The 18,988-nt window shown below is 39.6% G+C and overlaps 1 protein-coding gene across 3 annotated transcripts in view; it reads left to right on the forward strand.

Annotated features, from left to right (window-relative positions):
• Window positions 1–107: 107 nt before the first annotated feature.
• Window positions 108–18,988, forward strand: part of zgc:172302 (phospholipid-transporting ATPase ABCA1) — a 36,171-nt gene continuing 17,290 nt past the window's right edge. The window contains exons 1-20 of one of the 3 annotated variants that reach the window (XM_037769984.1): window positions 108–248; window positions 3,124–3,222; window positions 3,500–3,593; window positions 4,606–4,747; window positions 6,391–6,515; window positions 8,093–8,211; window positions 9,293–9,490; window positions 9,635–9,727; window positions 10,070–10,307; window positions 10,642–10,781; window positions 11,655–11,771; window positions 11,874–12,071; window positions 12,469–12,674; window positions 14,012–14,188; window positions 14,614–14,836; window positions 14,951–15,172; window positions 15,418–15,622; window positions 16,307–16,420; window positions 17,504–17,675; window positions 18,097–18,228. In XM_037769984.1, coding sequence (XP_037625912.1) covers window positions 3,157–3,222; window positions 3,500–3,593; window positions 4,606–4,747; window positions 6,391–6,515; window positions 8,093–8,211; window positions 9,293–9,490; window positions 9,635–9,727; window positions 10,070–10,307; window positions 10,642–10,781; window positions 11,655–11,771; window positions 11,874–12,071; window positions 12,469–12,674; window positions 14,012–14,188; window positions 14,614–14,836; window positions 14,951–15,172; window positions 15,418–15,622; window positions 16,307–16,420; window positions 17,504–17,675; window positions 18,097–18,228 — 2,981 coding nt within the window. In that variant the 5' untranslated portion in view covers window positions 108–248; window positions 3,124–3,156. Of the gene's footprint in view, window positions 249–3,123; window positions 3,223–3,499; window positions 3,594–4,605; window positions 4,763–6,390; window positions 6,516–8,092; window positions 8,212–9,292; window positions 9,491–9,634; window positions 9,728–10,069; window positions 10,308–10,641; window positions 10,782–11,654; window positions 11,772–11,873; window positions 12,072–12,468; window positions 12,675–14,011; window positions 14,189–14,613; window positions 14,837–14,950; window positions 15,173–15,417; window positions 15,623–16,306; window positions 16,421–17,503; window positions 17,676–18,096; window positions 18,229–18,988 lie in introns of those variants that run through there. The other 2 variants (XM_037769986.1, XM_037769985.1) reach the window with 2 other exon arrangements.

Consider the following 18,988-nt stretch of genomic DNA (forward strand, 5'->3'; position numbering starts at 1 on the left):
ATAACAGCCCTGTGGCCAATCAGCTGTTACCAAAACATAGACGACAGCCAATCAGATTCTTTACCGACTTCTGTGACCCCGCCCATGGAACGTCCCTAGGCCAATCAGCGTCGTCAGTGGGCGGGACTTTCTCAGCTCACACTTGGTGGTTACACACACACAGAGAGAGAGACAGTGGAGGAAATGGAGAATCAATGACAAGCTACCTACCAGCCGTTTAAAGGAGACTATCAGCATTTTACAGAAAGGTAATCATTAACAACAGTTTTAACGAGTCTTGGGAGCACATTGCGTTTTATTTATTGTTTTCAAGAAGGTATTTTTCATCCCCATCACCATGTAAACATTGTAGGAAGCTGTAGGTGAGGTTAGCTAAGAGAAGTTTCCTTCTTCCTTCTTTAGCTCACTGTTAGCTAACATTAGGTAACATCAGGTTCATTGTGTTGCTTAGCTACTAGTTATGGATGAGTCAAACTGTTAATTAAACTGCTGATTGTAGCAGCTGATAACAGCATTTAAATTATAATTTTTACTTTATATTTTCTTTGAATAAGGTCCCAAATGAAATGCTGAAAATACCCTTAATTTGTACCTGTTAGTTTAGTAAATTTTATATTATGACATGAGATTTTTAAAGATTTACAATTACATTAAGTGACGAATATATTACATAATAGTATTAATCTGTGTTTCCTGCTCTAGGCCTCCATAATGCTCTGAAAAGGGAAATAGCCTAATAAAGGTCCCATATCATGCTCATTCTCAGGTTCATACTTGTATTTTGTCTTGTAACATGTTTACATGCTGTAATGTTAAAAAAAACAGCTTTAATTTCCTCATACTGTCGGCTTAAATATGCCTGTATTTACCCTCTGTCTGAAACGCTCCGTTTTAGCACATTTTGACGGAATTGCAATATGCGTTGCTAGGCAACAGCTTGGGTCCATGTGTACTTCCTGTCAGCTGATGACATTCACATACACTGCAACCAGGAATAAACTGGGGGACATTTAGACTGTTTACGTTTTCAAACTGTCAAAGGTCTAAATATTGTATATTCGTCACATCACGAATGGGCAGAAATCCTGACAGCTTGTTTCAAATGCAGAGTTTCTAAATACGGGCTGTGTGTATTTCCCTGTGGATTGAGTGTTTCGATACTTTCACAGTATTTATATAGGACATAAGCCTGCTTTATAATAAAAAATACCATGAAAATCTCACTTTTTTTTATAATATGGGACCTTTAAATTAAATGGTCAAAAAAGAGGAAAAAAAAGTTTCAGATGTTGTGGTTCATTACCTGTACGGACATTTGCAAAGCCTTGAAATGTAAACATAGGAAGTTAAAAAAAAGAAGAAAGTTTGACTTAAAGTGAGCCTGGCTATTGCTTTCTAACCTGGCACAAGTCATGAGCATGATCTTCAGATTATTTACTAACTAGAGCACCAACTCTCTGTTGGCATCCACAGAGCAAATGTAAATGTTAAAGTCTCTAAAGTAAGCTGTGAGGATCAGGAGGATTTTGAGATAAAGCAAGGGGATAGTCCATCTTGAGCAGATCACAGCAGACACATAAGACAACCTTGACTCTCGATAAATATAAAAACAGCCTGTTGAACTGTCCTCTGCAGGGGAAAGGTCAGTTACAGTTCCTCACTATTGATAAACTCATTCACACTCAACATGTCAAAATTAACACACTTTAAAGAATGGCACGCAAAGACTCAACTTAACTCACTTTAAATGTAAAATGAAAAAAATGCCTAAAAGAATAGCAGTTAATAACCTCTAGAGAAATTTATTTTTGTCTGTGAATAATATCACAAACAATTTGGGAGAAAAGAAAAGATTAAAATAAAAAAAAAACTAACGCGACAGAAAATGGACCAAAAGTCAACTTGGGATATTTTATATTCAGTCAATTACTGTTGGTCATTCAGCCTCCATGATTTCTTGACTCTGTCATCTTGTTATTATAACAAGTTGCGTATGCAGTGTTAGGATAGGATGATCGTATACATGGCGGACTTTGTGATATCAGCAAATATTGTATTGTTGTCCAAAGAATCAATATAATATTGTATTGTGATGAAACTTGTGATTTACATCCCGACACTTCATCGACAAAGACATAAACACAATATGTCATCTACACAATGACAACACCAGGCAGGATCATTGAAGGGAAGTACATAGTTCCTTTGCAACAACGATAGTAGGGTCAGTAAAAGCCAAGTATACAGTCAATAAGTTAGATCAGCAAAATCATGAAAACAAAAAGTGCAGATCTGCCAATGTACAACCATGTAAACGGTATGCAGACAATGACTGCACAAGTGGTTGTCGCATACAGTGAATGAACAAATAGTGGAAAGGACATTGTGTCAACATTGTTCATTAAAAGGTAACACTTATACGATTTAGTCGTCTAATCGATTAGTTGATTTAATCAACAGATCTGTAAAACTGAGCTGCTCCACAAAGAATCACACAAAAGCACCACTTTGAGTCTGTGTTTACCAGAGATGTTCTCATACGTTTCTTGGAGTCATTCAGCATGAAAAAAGCAAGACAGAGAGGATGATGAAATGTGATAAATGTCCCCAGCTCTAATTGAAGTAGTGGGGACGCAACAGCCACATTTCATGTGTCCCCAATGAGGCTGACCCGAATGCTTCAAAACTTCGACCATTGTCATAGAAATCAATCTCCAAATCAGTGTTTGAATGCTTTTTATATATAAGTTTGTAATAATAATGTATAAATCCCAAAATAGCCCATGAAATAAGGAATAATCCCACAGCATTATTCATATTCAACATTCATTATTATTAGTTAATCATATTCACATATCGCAGTTTGTTGTGTGTAGAGGTGCGTGTGTGTACAGTAGTGCGTAAGCGGCACTGAAACGGCGTAGATGGAGACAGACAAACAGAAGAACATGTCAGCCTGCCGCGCTACGCTGCTCTGCAAAGCTTTGAATACCTTTGAATATTTCTCACCGAAGCTTCAACGCCCAAAAAATGGTATTCGGGATAGCCCTAGTCCCCAACAACTCGACAACTAGGATGCCCTGCTGAACTTGTCTTTTTCTCACCACATTTTGTGTTTTCCAGCTCTACATCATGGCCAGGTAGCTGTTCAGAGCGATGGGTTTTTTCCGACAGCTTGGCCTCGTGCTCTGGAAGAACATCACATACCGCAGGAGGAACAAGGTGGCCACATCTACACTTCACAGACAGGAATATAGTAGTTTGTTGATTCTGGAATGAAAAATGTAATATAAAACACAGCTTGGACATTACGTTAAATGTAAACCACAAATGAACTATAACAACCAACGTCTGAAGTTTCATGATAAACACAACTGTATATCTGAGTCAGCTACATTGTAGGCCCCACTAGGGGGGAGGTAGTCCTGCTGGTCTCTGACAGAGGTCAATAAAGGTCATTGATTATTTGTAACAGAGCCCATGTTTTCCTGTTATGCAGATCCAGCTGATCATCGAGCTCCTCTGGCCGCTCTTCCTCTTCGTCATCCTCATCTCTGTTCGTCATTCACACCCTCCCTACAAACAGAGCCAATGTGAGTGATATTATGTCATGTGTGTTTTCAGACACACACACACACACATACACACACACACACACACACAGACATACACACACACACACTTACAATCTCGCCTACTTCAGCTTTAAAGCTGTGCAGCCAAAATGGACTTCCAAGCCGATCGGGGAGTGTAAAAAACACTCTTAACACACCTCACACTACAGGAATATCTGTAATGATAATCTTTAGAACCATCAGAAAATCTGGGCTTTGCTGACGATTGTCAGGAGGGGGGAATCTGGTGTGTGCGTTACATCCTGCACGACCCCTAAACGCTGCATCTTGGTAACTTAATTTTTGTAGGAAAAGTAAACTTTCTAATAACAAATTAGAAAAAAAAACACAGAACCTTGCAGGTTACCAACTTTAATTATTCAGTGCTGATATGAGGGGGTTAAATCAAATTTAGTTTTAGTTAGTTTAAGTTAGTTTGCTTGTTTCAGTTTAGTGTCAGTTTTTCAGAAATGTTTAGTTTTAGTTTTTATATATTTCATTTTAGTGTTCACTATAATAACCCTGGTTTGAATTTCCTGAAGTACCTTTGTGGATTGAATGTATTCTAAGTAAAGGAGTGGACATTAAGCATTCATAACAGTCATGTACTACCTGGTGCAACACAGGGAATTTTGCTTGTGAGCTCCAAAAATGTGCAACCTGTGCATGTTTCCTGTTCGTGTGTGTTCTCACCTAGACATTTACATAAGGCTTCCTCTTTCCTGTTTTTGTCTTCTTTAGATCAGTCTTGCATGTAAAGGCAGCTCATATCAGGTTGAAGATAATAACATTATAATTTCATATCAGTTGTACAAAAACAAAACATTAGCTCACATAACAGCAGTTTGGGTCATGTTAGGATCATTGTTCAGTCCGCTGCCTGTAGATTGTGTTTCAGGTCACCACCACAGTGTTTTCATTGTTTCCTGTTTTGGGCTAATCTCCTGGTAGTGAACTTTTTGTCTTTGTTTTTCTTTTCCTTTGCTTGTAGGTCACTTTCCAAACAAAGCCTTACCCTCAGCGGGCACCTTGCCCTGGATTCAGGGTATAATCTGCAACATCAACAACCCCTGCTTCCACAGCCCGACTCCAGGGGAGACACTGGGCCAAGTTGGCAACTTTGACAACTCCATGTAGGTAAACTGGAGGTAAAAACACAGACAGCTGTCTGGAGTGCTGCAGTTTACCAGGGGATCATTGTAGGATAGAGTAGCCCAAAAGATAATCAGACAAAATGCAGGCAGTCAAAATTTATGTTGGAATTAGAAATGTTTATGATAAAAATAAGTTTGAGCCATTGACTTTATATTGTGTTTATTAGATCAAGAAAGATGTAGACCAGAATGCAATGCTGCATACATTTTACTCTAGACTAAGTACTTAGTAGTGAGGGGTACAGCCGCGATTAATTGGAGTGAGTCACTCCAATGTTTCTGAACTATTGTTTGCTAATTAACAGATGAGACAAAGTAAAACATCTTTGAGCAACATTATACTTTTTCAGTGTCACTAGCTTATTAGCAACAGTTTGTGTACTTTGCATGACTTCCTCAAATTAATAGTTTGACATGTTGGGAAATACGCATACTGGTATTCACTTTCTTTTTCGAGAATTAGATCAGAAGATCAATACGATTGTCTGTACGATTATTAATAATAATAACTTTATTTATAGAGAACTTTTCATCTAAGAGATATAGCTGAAAGTGCAACACATTCAGAGCAGATAGGTAATAACATTAAACAATAAGAGGACAGTAGATGCTAAAATAATTAGTGAAATTAAATTAAAAAAAAATTAAAATACATAATAATAAATAGAATGGCTTTGATTATAAGCCAAATTAAATAAATAGGTTTTCAACTGTCATTTAAAAACAGGTAAAAGGACCTTAAAATTATATATATTATAAGCTGACATTTTTCAATTGACTGTTTGGGAAAACCAGTAAAAAGAGTATTGCAATAGTCTAATCTACAGTATTTGAAATAAAAGCATGAATATGTTTTTCAGCATATTCGTAGGATAGGAACGGCCGCACTTTAGGAATGTTTCTTTAGTGATCAAAAGCTGTTTTGGTCAACTTCCAAAGGTAAATGTGAACAAGCCGCAGCTTAGTACGAGAAGAACAAAATCTCCCTAACAGCACCTTTAAAGCTCACTAACTACGATGTTATATCTCTGTTCAATCTGCACAACAACTGAAGTGTAAAACTAGTAAGTTGTGGTTTTATGGGGGGTAATGTGCCGGACTATTTGTTGGCCGAGCGCAGTGTCTTCCTGAAGATTTTCCTATGAGCTTGCTAGACAACCAGCAGAGACTTTTCCCTACTTTCCAGACAGCAGTTGGTTTCATTTCATACAAATTTGAGGTTCAATGTGTTGTCCAAGGACATGTTTTTCATGTAGACAGGAGGAGCTGGGAATCAAACCACAAGCTCTGTGATCATCGTTAACTGACTTTGTATCAAAGTTAAATATTGTGTGGTGATGCAGTTGACATAAGAGACTGTTAAAAAACCTCTTTGGTGTTTTCAGTTGCTTCTGTGAAACTCCCACACCTGATCTGAGAGTCAGAACAATCTGTTTCATGCAAGAAAACAACAAAATTTACATTTCTTCAGTTATTTAAATTCTGTGTTAGCTTGGCACTTCACTGAACACGGTTGGTGGTGTTTGTAGATGTGAAGTTGGTGTTTACTGGTAAACTAAAAAACCTGTTATACCGTAGTTAAATGTAACCGTGTTTGTCCTCTTGTTGTCCTTCTCCCCCAGACTGTCTCGCCTCTTCGTGGACGCTCAGACTGTTCTGTCCTACAGTGGAAACCAGAGTTTCTCGGGCTTTCAGGACCTGATGGAGAGTGTCCGAAGTCTGGGAGAGAGACCTGGAGCCTGGCCAAGTACACTACAACTTGTTTAAATCTCCTCTAGTAGCGACCTGAAGGGATACCTTGACACCTTGACACTGTGACACTTATACACATAGGTGTTTACTGTCTTCAAGCACCTTACTCAGCTAATTATTGTTACGAACCCTGGCTGGGCACTACTAGCCTAAAAGATCTGATTATAACACCAGTAATGAGTGAGTTATTTTGGCAGGCAAAACACACACAAAGTGGTCATGAGTTTATAATGTCAAGGTATATCTTTAAGGTTGCTTTCCAAGAATCTGAGCGAATTATGTATATGGAGAAATTAAGCATTGGTTTCCGTCAGTGAAGTTGTAATGTGGTTTAAAGTTTAAACAAGGTCATGGTGTGGTAAAGTCCAGGAGGACAAGATGACCACAATGTTTGAATCAGTGAATACAGCAGGAGGAACTCAAATGTCAGGGCACTTATGAAGAAGATGGCAATGGAAATGTGGATTTTTCTAATAACTTACAACCTCCTATCTCTATTAAACAGAAAAAAAACAGGCATTCAAAGAAAGAAATGTAATTGATAGCAGGTTTACGTCCCTACAAGCTATCAAATACAGTAAAAGCATTGAATTCATTCAGTTTTTTGTTCCCAGACTTATCTGAGCCGGACTGAGAGCTTACAGTAGCAGCCAGTAGCTGATCGGTATGAATGGCTTTATGTAGGTGTCGAGTGACCCAATGAATGTGTCCGTTTACTGCTGTTGTGAAGCAGCACAGAGTGGTTTTGTCTCTCCTTGCTGCAGGCAGATTAAATTACACGACTTCCCCCCAGAGAAACAGTTGGATGAATGAAAGCCGGTTCTTCAGTGGGTTTTTTTTCAGCAAAAAATCCCACATTGCTGGCCTAATAGACATCTACTGACTCCCACAATCCTCACCCACTGATACCGTAGAGAACATATTATAAAGCAGCCTTTTTAATCTCAAAATTGCTATTGTATTTATGTGAATATTTCCCTGGGTTACAGCTTTTCAGGAGACAGAAATAACTTAAATGGTAAATTTAAACCTTGCAGTGAACAGTGTGACTTGCCTGGTTCAATATAGCCATACAAGCCAAGACTTTAGGTAAGCTAGTGAGCTAGCCTACTGGATGATTGAAAATGCAAATGTGAAATAACTCAACCTGAGTATTTCTGCCTTCAGAGCTGAGTGCAATTTAATTTTCTGAATTTTGAATTGTAGCACATTAGTGGCACTGGAAGGTTTTTACAAATTAAGGTTTGGTACGTGTCTAAGGCCTCATAAATCAGAATAAATTAGCCAGCCACAGGCAAACATTGTATTTTAGTTTTCAGGCAGAGATGTGAAATATGAAATAAGCAGAATAAGTAAGAATTTAAGTATTGGATGCCATTTATTACCCAAAAACAACAAATGAACTGTAATCATTCTAACTGAAAAAATGTCTTCTGTTAATGTCCCATGGGGTTAACAGCTTTGTTTTGAATGAACTTTTCACAATGTAAGTGGTTATTTATTTGTAATACAGTGTGTTTTATTTGTCGCTCTAGGCAGCACTTACATATAATGTTTGTGTTTCTGCTGTAGATCTCCCAGTAGGAGAATACCTGAGAGCCAATGAGACGTTCTCAACTTTCCTCCTGACAAATGGCAGCCTGTCGCCTGTGACTGTGGACCAGCTGCTGAAGGCTCGTCTCAATTTACAGGTGAGGTATCTGCTGTATATCCTTTGATAACAAACCTTCAATGTACAGAACAAGGACTCACTAAAACCCTCTGCGTTTCGATTTGGTTAAATTTTGTTAATCTGTTCTGCAGGGCTGGACCGAATAGTTTGAAGCTTAGATGCTTCATTCATAACATTGAAATTCAAATTCTAAATCAACATTTAGAATGTTTTTTTTTTCTTTTTGCATGTTTATTCATTCTATTTAAAGCCGGTATTTCTGCACAGTTGCAGATAAATATTAGGTTACACTAATATTATTAGTATTATACTGTTTGTAGAATTAGATTCCAGTGGTGGCTGTGTAGGATTGTTTCCGACTTGTGTGATTCAAACATTTCCAATAACTCCAGAGCTGTTGTAACGTCCAGAAGTCAACATTTATTGAAAAAGGATAGATATAACCATTTCTAAAATTCACAACATGTTTTCATCTAACAAAATATTTTGCTTTGATCCATATTTGTTGGTGTTTAGCCTTTAAAAAACAACATTTTCACTGTTGTCAAAAAAGTGTTCGCTCTAGCTTGACGCACACAATGGGAGGCACGCACCTGTATTAACGGGGCGGTCTAGCTGCACCATAAATTACATTTATATAACCACAATAACTCATATCATAAAATGAAATATGACGACAGATATTCAAAGCTTCATTCAAAAACCTCAATAGAATCTTTTAATGTAAAAAAAAAAAAATTAAAAAAAAAGCCGTTCGGTACAACCCTACTGTTCTGGCTCGTGTAACCTAAATGATTTTCCCAAAAGATGCAAATTAAATTCAACTTTCAATTCTGAAACAAAAATAGGAGGAATCTGTTATAATGAATAAGGGGCAACAAATAAGATTTTTACAGTCCCGGTTCACAAATAAAATAGGAATAAAGAATTAAATAACTTTAAACCTAAAATTTTAGAAGTATGAGTTTAATAGGCGATAAGTATCACAGAACTGGTACTAGCAACACAGATGATAATTACAGGTAAGAGCAAGTTGTATGTATTATTTGTCTGAGCTTTACTTAAATGTAAGTGTGGGGCATCAATTTTGTCCCATCCAGGTTTCTGTGGCTGGAGCTCAGTTGCAGCTGAAGGACTTGGTGTGTAATGCAAGCATGTTGGGACGGTTTCTGACAGTGGACGAAGGAGAAGCCGCCATGAATGATCTTCAGACTCAGCTGTGTAACCTGCCGGCTGACGTCCTGCAGGAGGCTGAACGCCTTTTCCTCTCTCAGCTCGACTTTACCAAGTTCTTCACGGTAGGAATCAGCTACCTTTTACAAAAATACTTTGTTTACCAGTGCAAAGATCAATGAATTCAAATACAGTTTGCAGCCTGTTTGCTTGTATATCTGATGAACTATGGTAAGTAAACCTGTCTGCCTGTCCATCCTTCTTGTCAGAGAGACCGTCTGATGGCCAATGCTGGAGACCTCAGGGTCATCAGTCAGGCCGTCACCTCAGTTTCCCAGGAGCTGGCAGTCCTCATCGATGATGTAAGTACACACATGATTTTTCATGTCCATCTGTGTCTGTATTTTTTGCACATTTGCCTTTATTATGAATAAGTCCCGTAAACAAATCAGACCATCATTGAATGTATTTTTATTTTGAGTCTTGATAACACAATTATTATCATTTTGCTTTTTGTTTTGTCATTGCTTTTGTTTTGTATTATTCTTTGTCTGTTTTTAACTAATATTTTTCTTATTTTTTGACTGAATAAAATTGACCACATTTTCTCCCTGGAATAAAACACAGTCTGTTTTCTCCCTGCATTTCTACCCTCTTCTTTATTTCCTTCCTTCTCCAAACCTTCCTTCTCTATCTTCCTTCAGTTCTCGACTCTCTCCAGCTTTGCGGACATGAGTGCAGCTCTTCGTCTTCTGTCTCCAGAGAATCGCTCAGCGGTGCCCAGGGAGAGTTTTCGTGCTTTTTCAAGGATCATGTGTGGTCACCCTGAGGTTGGCGGTGAGCGCATCCCATCACTTAACTGGTATGAGGACAATGACATCAAGTCCTTCTTAGGAAAGAATGGCACCGAAGACACAGACGCGGACCGGGACAACAACACCAGTAAGAGGCTTTGATATGACTGGAAACGTGTACTGATATTTTAAAGACGAGTGAATGGCTTCCTGTGCAAAAGTTTGAGTTACATATTTGCTTTGTAGCTCTGAAACCAAGCGAGTGCTCCTGTTTTCTGCTGATTTGCATATTACAATGTATCATAAATAAATAGAAAACCGGATTTCTGATCATTTTGTGATCTTTAAAATCAACAGTGATACCATAGATCAACATAACACCACTGAGCATCAAGTTCTTGCGGCGTCATGAGTGTTGTGTGTTTAACCAGGTATTTTTGTCAAACATTTGTCCAGTTTGGTCTGTTCTTTCATCCATGCAGCTCCATTCTGTAAAAGTTTAATCCGAGGTCTGGAGTCCAACCCTCTGTCTCGCATTGTGTGGCGAGGACTAAAACCTCTGTTTATTGGAAAACTGCTGTACACCCCAGACACTGCTGCAGTACAACAAGTCATGAAAGAGGTACAGAGAGTCAAACCTCACAGAGTCCGTTCAAGAAATGTCACCTGACTAACTTTTTATCCACTCAGGACAAGATATCATCAAGATTAATCACCAACTTTTTTAGAATGATTGTAAGAATATAACTGATGGCTGTTTGTCTGCTGAACTGTTCAATATCACCAACAAGTCCTTTAGGTGTTTACTGAAAATTGTAACATATTTACCACTGACAGAAACTACTAAAGTTGAAGACATGTTTCTGTGCTCTGCTGTCACTTTATGTAACGAAAACATGCCTCATTCCCATTTAAAGCATTTCTTGCTGAAAGCAATGATTAGGGCTGCAACTAACGGTCATTGTCAATTAATCTGTTGATTATTTTCTTGATTAATCAATTAGTTGTTTGGTCTATAAAATGTCACAAAATGGTGAAAAATGTTGATCATTGATTCCTAAAGCCCAAGATGACGTCCTCAAATGTCTTGTTTTGTCCACAACTCAAAGATATTTAGTTTACTTTCATAGAGGAGTAAAGAAACAAGAAAATATTCATATTTAAGAAGCTGGAATCAGAGAATTTAGACTTTTTGTTTCTTAAAAAACTACTCAAATTGATTATTCGATTATTAAAAGGGCAAATGCTCAGCTTGTGTGTCTTACACTGTGACAAACTTTACAAAATGTAAAATGTCCTTGTTCTGGGATGTCCTGGAGGCTCAGCCAGAGAAATCAGACACCACGCAACAGCAGTGTCCTCAGACTAAGAGCCAGTTGTTTTAAATCTTAATAATTGGCAGCATATTCTGCAGTTGGACTTGTTGAAAGCCAACTATAGGCATTGTGAAGCAAATACACCCATCTAAACTAACTACAAGTTGTGTCTGCTGAAGGTGAACAAGACTTTCGAGGACCTGCAGATTCTCCAGGAGCTGAATGAAGCCTGGATGGAGGTGGGACCACCAATCAAGAATTACATGGAGAGCAGTGTGGAGATTCAGCTGCTGCAGGTCTGACTCACCGGCTGCTATCTCTCTACAGGAGGGAGGAGTGATTTATGACATGTTTGATGCTAAAAATAAGTTTTTTCATAAAATGTGTTTGTGTGACAGGATTTGTTGAGGCGGCCGGAGGTCGCAGTACTGGTCAACCTACGTTTGGAGAACACGTCCTGGACGGCCTCACGGATCGCACGTTTCCTGTCCACGCCTTCGCCAGACACCCCGAGGAAGCCCGGAGCACCACCTACCTGGCTGGATGTCTACAACGACCTCGGCCACACCATCACTACGCTCGCACAAATCACTGAGGTTCTCTTCCTCATTTGTCATTCTTATTTTCTGTTCATGCTGGTCTCCAAACAGCCTCCTACTGAGAATATAAACAATACAATGAATCGTGTTTGATGGAATTTGTAGTAGGAAAGGAAACTTCAAAATACACTCATTTAACTGCACCTACACCTTCTAATAAACAATAGTATTGTCTGAACATTTACCTGTTGCACAGTGAACAGGATTTCACAAATAGGGTGTCTATGCTTTATGTCTTTCCTGTTTTTGTTTTGTTTGTTTTTTACATTTTTTAGCTCTTTTTATATTCTTGAAAATTGGGTAGAGGGGAAATTAATCCTATGTATTCATTTTAACTTCAGCTTGTCTTCCCTGTTGTTTACCATTCATATATTTTGCCTGTTATCCCCCACAGTGTTTCTCTCTGAACAAGCTGGAGGGGCTGGAGACCGAGGGTCAGATGATTGACAGGGCTTTGGAGCTACTGGAGGACAGACAGTTTTGGGCCGGTGTGGTTTTCCTGCTGCCCAACTCCTCGTCCCCTGACCTGCCGCCCCACGTCACCTACAAAATCCGAATGGACATTGATGATGTGGCGCGGACCAACAAGATCAAGGACAAGTACTGAAGAAGCAAAACTTCTTGCTTTTAACATGCCATTATTTTACATTACTTATGTAGAACTTTTTCTTTGGCATTGCAATGAAACAGCTTTGGTTTTATGTGAATATGCCTTTTTTTGAACACACTACTCCATTGCTTAAAGGGATAGTTCGGGTGTTAATCCATAGTGTATTGCCTACAGTAGATGACGGTCTGCAGGCCCCCAGTTTGGAGAAGCAGACAGGAGTTACCGCATGGAAGCAAAGCAATGTACTGCTGTGGACGGGGACGGCAGAAAAACTTATTTTAGCCACCTAAAAATAGGCTCACAAAAAAAATCAATATCAGTTTAATTGTACACTAAATTTTGAATATTTTCACGGGTTCACCTTGCCATGAGACAGCTACACACTATGTTTCTGACAGGGAACTGAACCCGTTATCTATGCTCTCGCCAAAGCAACCAGACTCCATTGAAAAAAAAGCAGTAATTTTACCTCACAGAACACGGGAGTCATACAATAGCACAAACAAACTAACCGATCGAGGCAGGGGTCGACCAGCAACCCCTGTGTTCTGCGAGCTAAAATTACTGTTTTTTTCATTGGAGTCTGGTGGCTTTGGGGAGAGCATAGATGGATACAACGGCTTCAGTTCCCCAGCTGTCTGGCGGTAAAGTGGTGAAAATATTCTAAATATAGCGTACACTTAAACTGATGTTGATTTTTTTAAGGTGGGCCTTTCTTTTAGTTGGCTAAAATACGTTTTCTGCCGGCCCCGTCCATAGCAGTACATTACTTTGGATCCGGACGGTAACTCCTGTCTGTTTCTCCAAAATGTGGCCGTGCCGACCGTCATCTACTGTAGGTAACACTGACTAGGGATAAGTACCTCATACAAACCCAAACTATCCCTTTTGAAGTTTAAAGGGTAGTTCGGGTATGTGTGAGGTAGTACATATGGTTTAAAGTTTAAGCCATATGTACTTACTAATCCGTTATTCTTCTCTGAATAGAGACCACTGGGGCAACTGGACCAAACAGATTAAGATACAACCTAATCTGTTCAGCTTTGAAATAATTTAGCATTGGGTACATATACAATATTCTCCTCTAGGGGACTTGTTTCTGTCTTGTGAAACAAATGCAGTTAATGATATTTTTTTGGTAAAGTGCTCCTCTGTGAGTTGAAAAAGATATACGACTCTTGGGTTTATGAAATTTCATTAATTCCATATCAAAACGTTTTTAGTTTTCACCCAGCAACAAGATGACTCATTTTTTTCTTAGTGTTAACTTTCTCTAGCACTTGGATTTCAAAAAACAAAAACGTTGTTTTGGTGCATTTTTCTTCAGGTTTTGGGATCCTGGTCCAGCAGCCGACCCATTTAATGACATGCGCTACATTTGGGGCGGCTTCGTGTACGTCCAGGACCTGGTGGAGAGAGCTGTGAACCGCATCCTGACCGGAGTTCAACAAACAACCGGCATCTACATCCAGCAGATGCCCTACCCCTGCTATGTGGATGATGTGTGAGTCGTACGTTGTTGTGAATTGATGTATTTTAGAAACTGCACACACAGTTCCACATGTTCATCCTGGGAACAGACCAGTAGAGCCATAATCTACTACTGGCAGCCATTGAGGCATTGCTTGTCTGGAGCAGCTGGCAGCTCAGTGCTTCGCTCACCTTAATGGTAGCTCTTAAAGGGAGAAAGCCCCTCTTTAACAGCCTCCATTCCCCAATTTTGTTCATGTATGGAATCATAACAGGAATCAAGGAGTCCCCATTAATGCTATTAGTTCACTAAAACTTCCAAAGAACAGGAAAACATGTCAGAATAAGTATTTTAATTGTTTAATTGTCCCAGATTTTGAATAACAACCTTCTTCTTTAGACAACAACTGCATTACTACTTTGCTTTTGAATTTCAATTTCTGGTTACCATTGCAACAGTTTCCTTCGAGTGCTGAACCGCTCTCTGCCACTCTTCATGACACTGGCCTGGATCTACTCGGTGGCCATGATCATCAAAGGTGTGGTGTACGAGAAGGAGGCGAGACTGAAGGAAACCATGAGGATTATGGGTCTGGGTACGGGAACGCTGTGGCTCAGCTGGTTCATCAGCAGCATCATTCCTTTCCTGGTCTCTGCGGGGCTCCTCATTGCTCTGCTCAAGGCAAGATGACCACCGTTTTATAGCTTCTTGTGATGTTGAATGTATAGCTTTTTGTAACATTTGTGTCCTGTAGTCACTGTTAAACCTCCTACTGTTTGTTTGTCTTCTCTTCAGGTTGGGGACATCCTGCCTTACAGCGACCCAGCTGTTGTGTTTTTCTTCCTGACAGCGTTCGCCACCGCTACCATCATGCAGTGTTTCCTCATCAGTACCTTCTTCTCTAAAGCTAACCTGGCTGCTGCGTGTGGAGGACTGATCTACTTCGGGCTTTACCTGCCATACGTACTGTGTGTAGCCTGGAGAGACCGCCTCAACACCACCTACAGAGTCCTCGCTGTGAGTTAAACAATTATGGGTACAATCAGAAAGTTTATATATATACAGTTCTAGAAAAATGAGTTCTAACGGAACAAAATGAATCATTAAATATAGATGTTTTTCAGCAGTAGTAGCAAGAATTAAATTCAATATATGTAATCATTAAATGAAAATCTTCTGGGCTTAAATACCCCAAAAGTTTTTTCTTACTGGCCAGTGTCCTTGTGCCAAGATTAAAAATGAGCTTATTCCTCTTTCCTCAGAGCTTCCTGTCCCCGGTGGCCTTTGGCTTCGGCTGTGAGTATTTCTCCCAGTATGAAGAGCAAGGCGTGGGCATCCAGTGGTACAACCTCCGCTACAGTCCTGTGGAAGGAGACTCATACAACTTCACTACCTCTATAGTCATGCTTTATGTGGACGCCTTCATCTACGGCACCGCAGCCTGGTACATCGAAGCAGTGTTTCCTGGTAGGACAACTGGAATCTGGGTTTTAGTTTTAGAAATCTGAAACTTTAAGCTGATTTTATATGGTCAATAGTTTTTTTATCTTGTTAAAAAGGTCAAATTGAAACTAATAGCCCTTTTTTCTTAAAGGATGAGTGTGTAACATTTAGGGGGCTCTATTGGCAGAAATGGAACATAATATTAATAAGTATGTTTTCTTAACTTTTCCTGCTTGGGCCGGAGTCGATAACGTTACTCGGCAGCTCCTGCTTCACCACTCACTTCCCACTTACACACACTCTAAGCACTGGCTCTGCTCCAAATGACCTACGCTACTCTTACAACAACTGGCTCTAGAGAGGGCCATTCACGTTTTTGCATCGGCCACCATAGTTCTTCTACACGCTTAGCACACATGAGAGGCTTCAGTTGGTTTACGATCCCACCAGATCCTACACGCTGCACCTTTAAATATTTGAGTTTGTTGAGCTTACGGTGTTCTGTCATTGCTTTTTTAGTAATTCCCCTTGAAAAGGAACATTCTGTTTTGTTGTAGTATTGGCCAATATACCTGTAGGTTAGCGTAACATTGTGCACACCATTTTAGTGACATCACTGGTTCTTCCATCAAAATGCGGTGGGATGTGGTTATAAAATGTTTATCTTGACTGAATGTGTGAGTATGTGTGTGTGTGCTTTTACACCAGGTGAATATGGGATCCCGAGGCCTTGGTACTTCATCTTCCAGATCAACTACTGGGGGGGAGTTCCCCTGGAGGCAGGCATGCCGATCCCCCCCGCACCTACAGAGGAGAATGAAGGTACAAAACTCTCCAAGCCGCTGCACATCAGCAGCGGTTTCTCCTTCTCCTCTGGGTTAAACTGTCACAGTCATCTAAAGCAGTGGTTCCCAAGCTGGGGTCCGGGCTCCACTTAGAGGGGCGCCAAAGATCGCAGAGGGTGTGCCAGGATTTGTCTGTTCTGAGGTTTTCAAAATCTAATGTATAACTTAATATACTGAATATAAAACTATTTAAAAGATATATTTTGTTGCTACTTAGAAGGCCACATTCTGTCTGTATTTCTGCACAGTGTCAGATAAAGATCAGGCTACACTAATATTATTAGTATTAGACTATTTGCAGAATTAGATTCCAGTGGTGGCTGCGTAGGATTGTTTTTGACTCCTGTGATCCAAACATTTCCAATAACTCCAGAGTAAAGTTGTAAAGTCCAAAAGTCATTTATTGAAAAACCCAGGGACCTAGCTTTTCTTAGATACAAGTAGAGGGGGCTTCAAGGAAAATAGGTTTGGAACCACTCATCTGAAGGTACAATCATGGCTATAATTGGCTTTCTTTGTCTGAACTATGCCGGAAAAGTTTACTAACAAACAAACATCAGTTTGTAAACAGATGTCACATCACTGATAAGTACCTTGTTTATTGGACAGTGGAGTTTTAGTGGCGGTCGTCTGCAGTCTTCTCCTCTGGTCTTACTACTAGTTAAAAGTCCATACTGGCAGTTTTTTACTGTTTAAGCCAATTAACTACAAATCACGTTAATGAGCTGAGACAATAAGCCCATTAACTACAAGGGTTAAGAGCATGGGGAGACTGAATGAGCATCAGTCCAGACTTCACATTGACTGAGTAGCTGTGTCTGACTTGTGCTACCCACAATCCCTTTCATGTAAGACTTGTGTCCTGTAGTAAAGTTAGTGGAGTTCTGAAAACGTATTGGGACCGTTTGGCTTATGACGTCTTCTCACATACTATACCTTTATTATTAATTATAAATCACTGTGAGAGCAGAATTAGCACTGTGTAATTAGCCATTGTAACTCTCCAACATTAATGGTGCATTATCCCTTCTAAATATATACAATGCATTTCTGTCATCAGATCACATTGAACCAGAACCCAACAACCTGAACCTCGGTGTGAGCATCAGAAACCTGGTGAAAATCTACAAGAAGGGAGCAAAACTGGCCGTCAATCACCTCAACCTGAAGTTCTACGAGGGGCAGATCACCTCTTTCCTCGGCCACAACGGAGCCGGCAAAACCACCACCATGTAAGGACCAGACCTGACAAGTCGATCACTGTCAGCACTGATGTGTTCTATTAGCCTGGGTGATATGGTGAAAATCAAATATCACAAGATTTCTTACTAAATACCTCGATATCGATATTGCAACAATATTGTTGGGTTGACATTGGTGCTTTCACAAAATATTTACACAGTGAGATTTTTGATAAATAATCATCAGTAATGATTAATTATATGGATATAATGACTAAAAGGCAAATTAATTTATTGTAGTGTTTTGGGATATATAAAGGTTAATAAATGTGAGATGACGTAGTTACTACACCAGCATCAGCACACATATGGTCACAGGAAAAGTCTGTGAAAGGTATGCCATTAGGATTTAATTTAAAGTGGAAGGTGGCTTCAACAAAGTATTTATTCTATTGTTTCTGATGTTTGTCAGATCTGTCCTGACTGGTCTGTTTCCACCCACCTCGGGCACCGTTTACATCAGTGGGATGGACATCCGCCATGACATGGACATCATCCGGAGGACACTGGGAGTTTGTCCACAACACAACGTCCTGTTTGACATGTAAGGCTTGTCTTTCCAACGTCGGACTGTCGTTGCATATTGTTTTTGACGTACTCTGGTTGCGTCCAGTGGATTACAGAAATTCCACTTGTAGATTTCATACATCAAGAGTCTTTTTTTTGTGGTTTGTATTATTAGTGATAGACGATTTTATGAAATTATCACATTACTATGAAATAAATGAAAAAACAGTATTTAAAGGAACAGTGTATAACAATTAGGGGTATCTAGGGGCAGAAATGGAATATAATAGTAATAAGTATGTTTTCTTTAGTGCATAATCACCTGAAAATAAGAGTTGTGTTTTCATTACCTTAGAATGAGCTATTTCTATCTACACAAGGAGCGGGTCTTCACGGAGCGGCCGAGATTGTTTCTACAGTAGCACAGAACGAATAAACCAGACCACTTTGTTAACTTTTCCTTCCCTCGATAACATTACTCGCTCCAGAGTTAACCCCCGTCACTCCACTTAGCCACCAGGAAACAAGACACGGGAAACATCTGTTGGTCTTGAGGAGCTGCAGCATTTATTTCTACACAAACTGCAACTTCCACTGAACATTCACTTGATATTTTCAGAGCTAAACTCACTCTGTCTTCTGCTCCACTCGCTCACTCGTTCGCTCACAACTTTACACACATTCGCTGCTGCTCTCTCTCTCTTGCTTCACCACACACTTCCCACATACACACACACTCTACACACTGGATCTGCTATTCTCCAAATGACCTATGCTACTCTTACAACAACTGGCTT

Source organism: Sebastes umbrosus, chromosome 5, assembly GCF_015220745.1.
Source record: "Sebastes umbrosus isolate fSebUmb1 chromosome 5, fSebUmb1.pri, whole genome shotgun sequence".
Lineage (NCBI taxonomy): Eukaryota > Metazoa > Chordata > Actinopteri > Perciformes > Sebastidae > Sebastes > Sebastes umbrosus.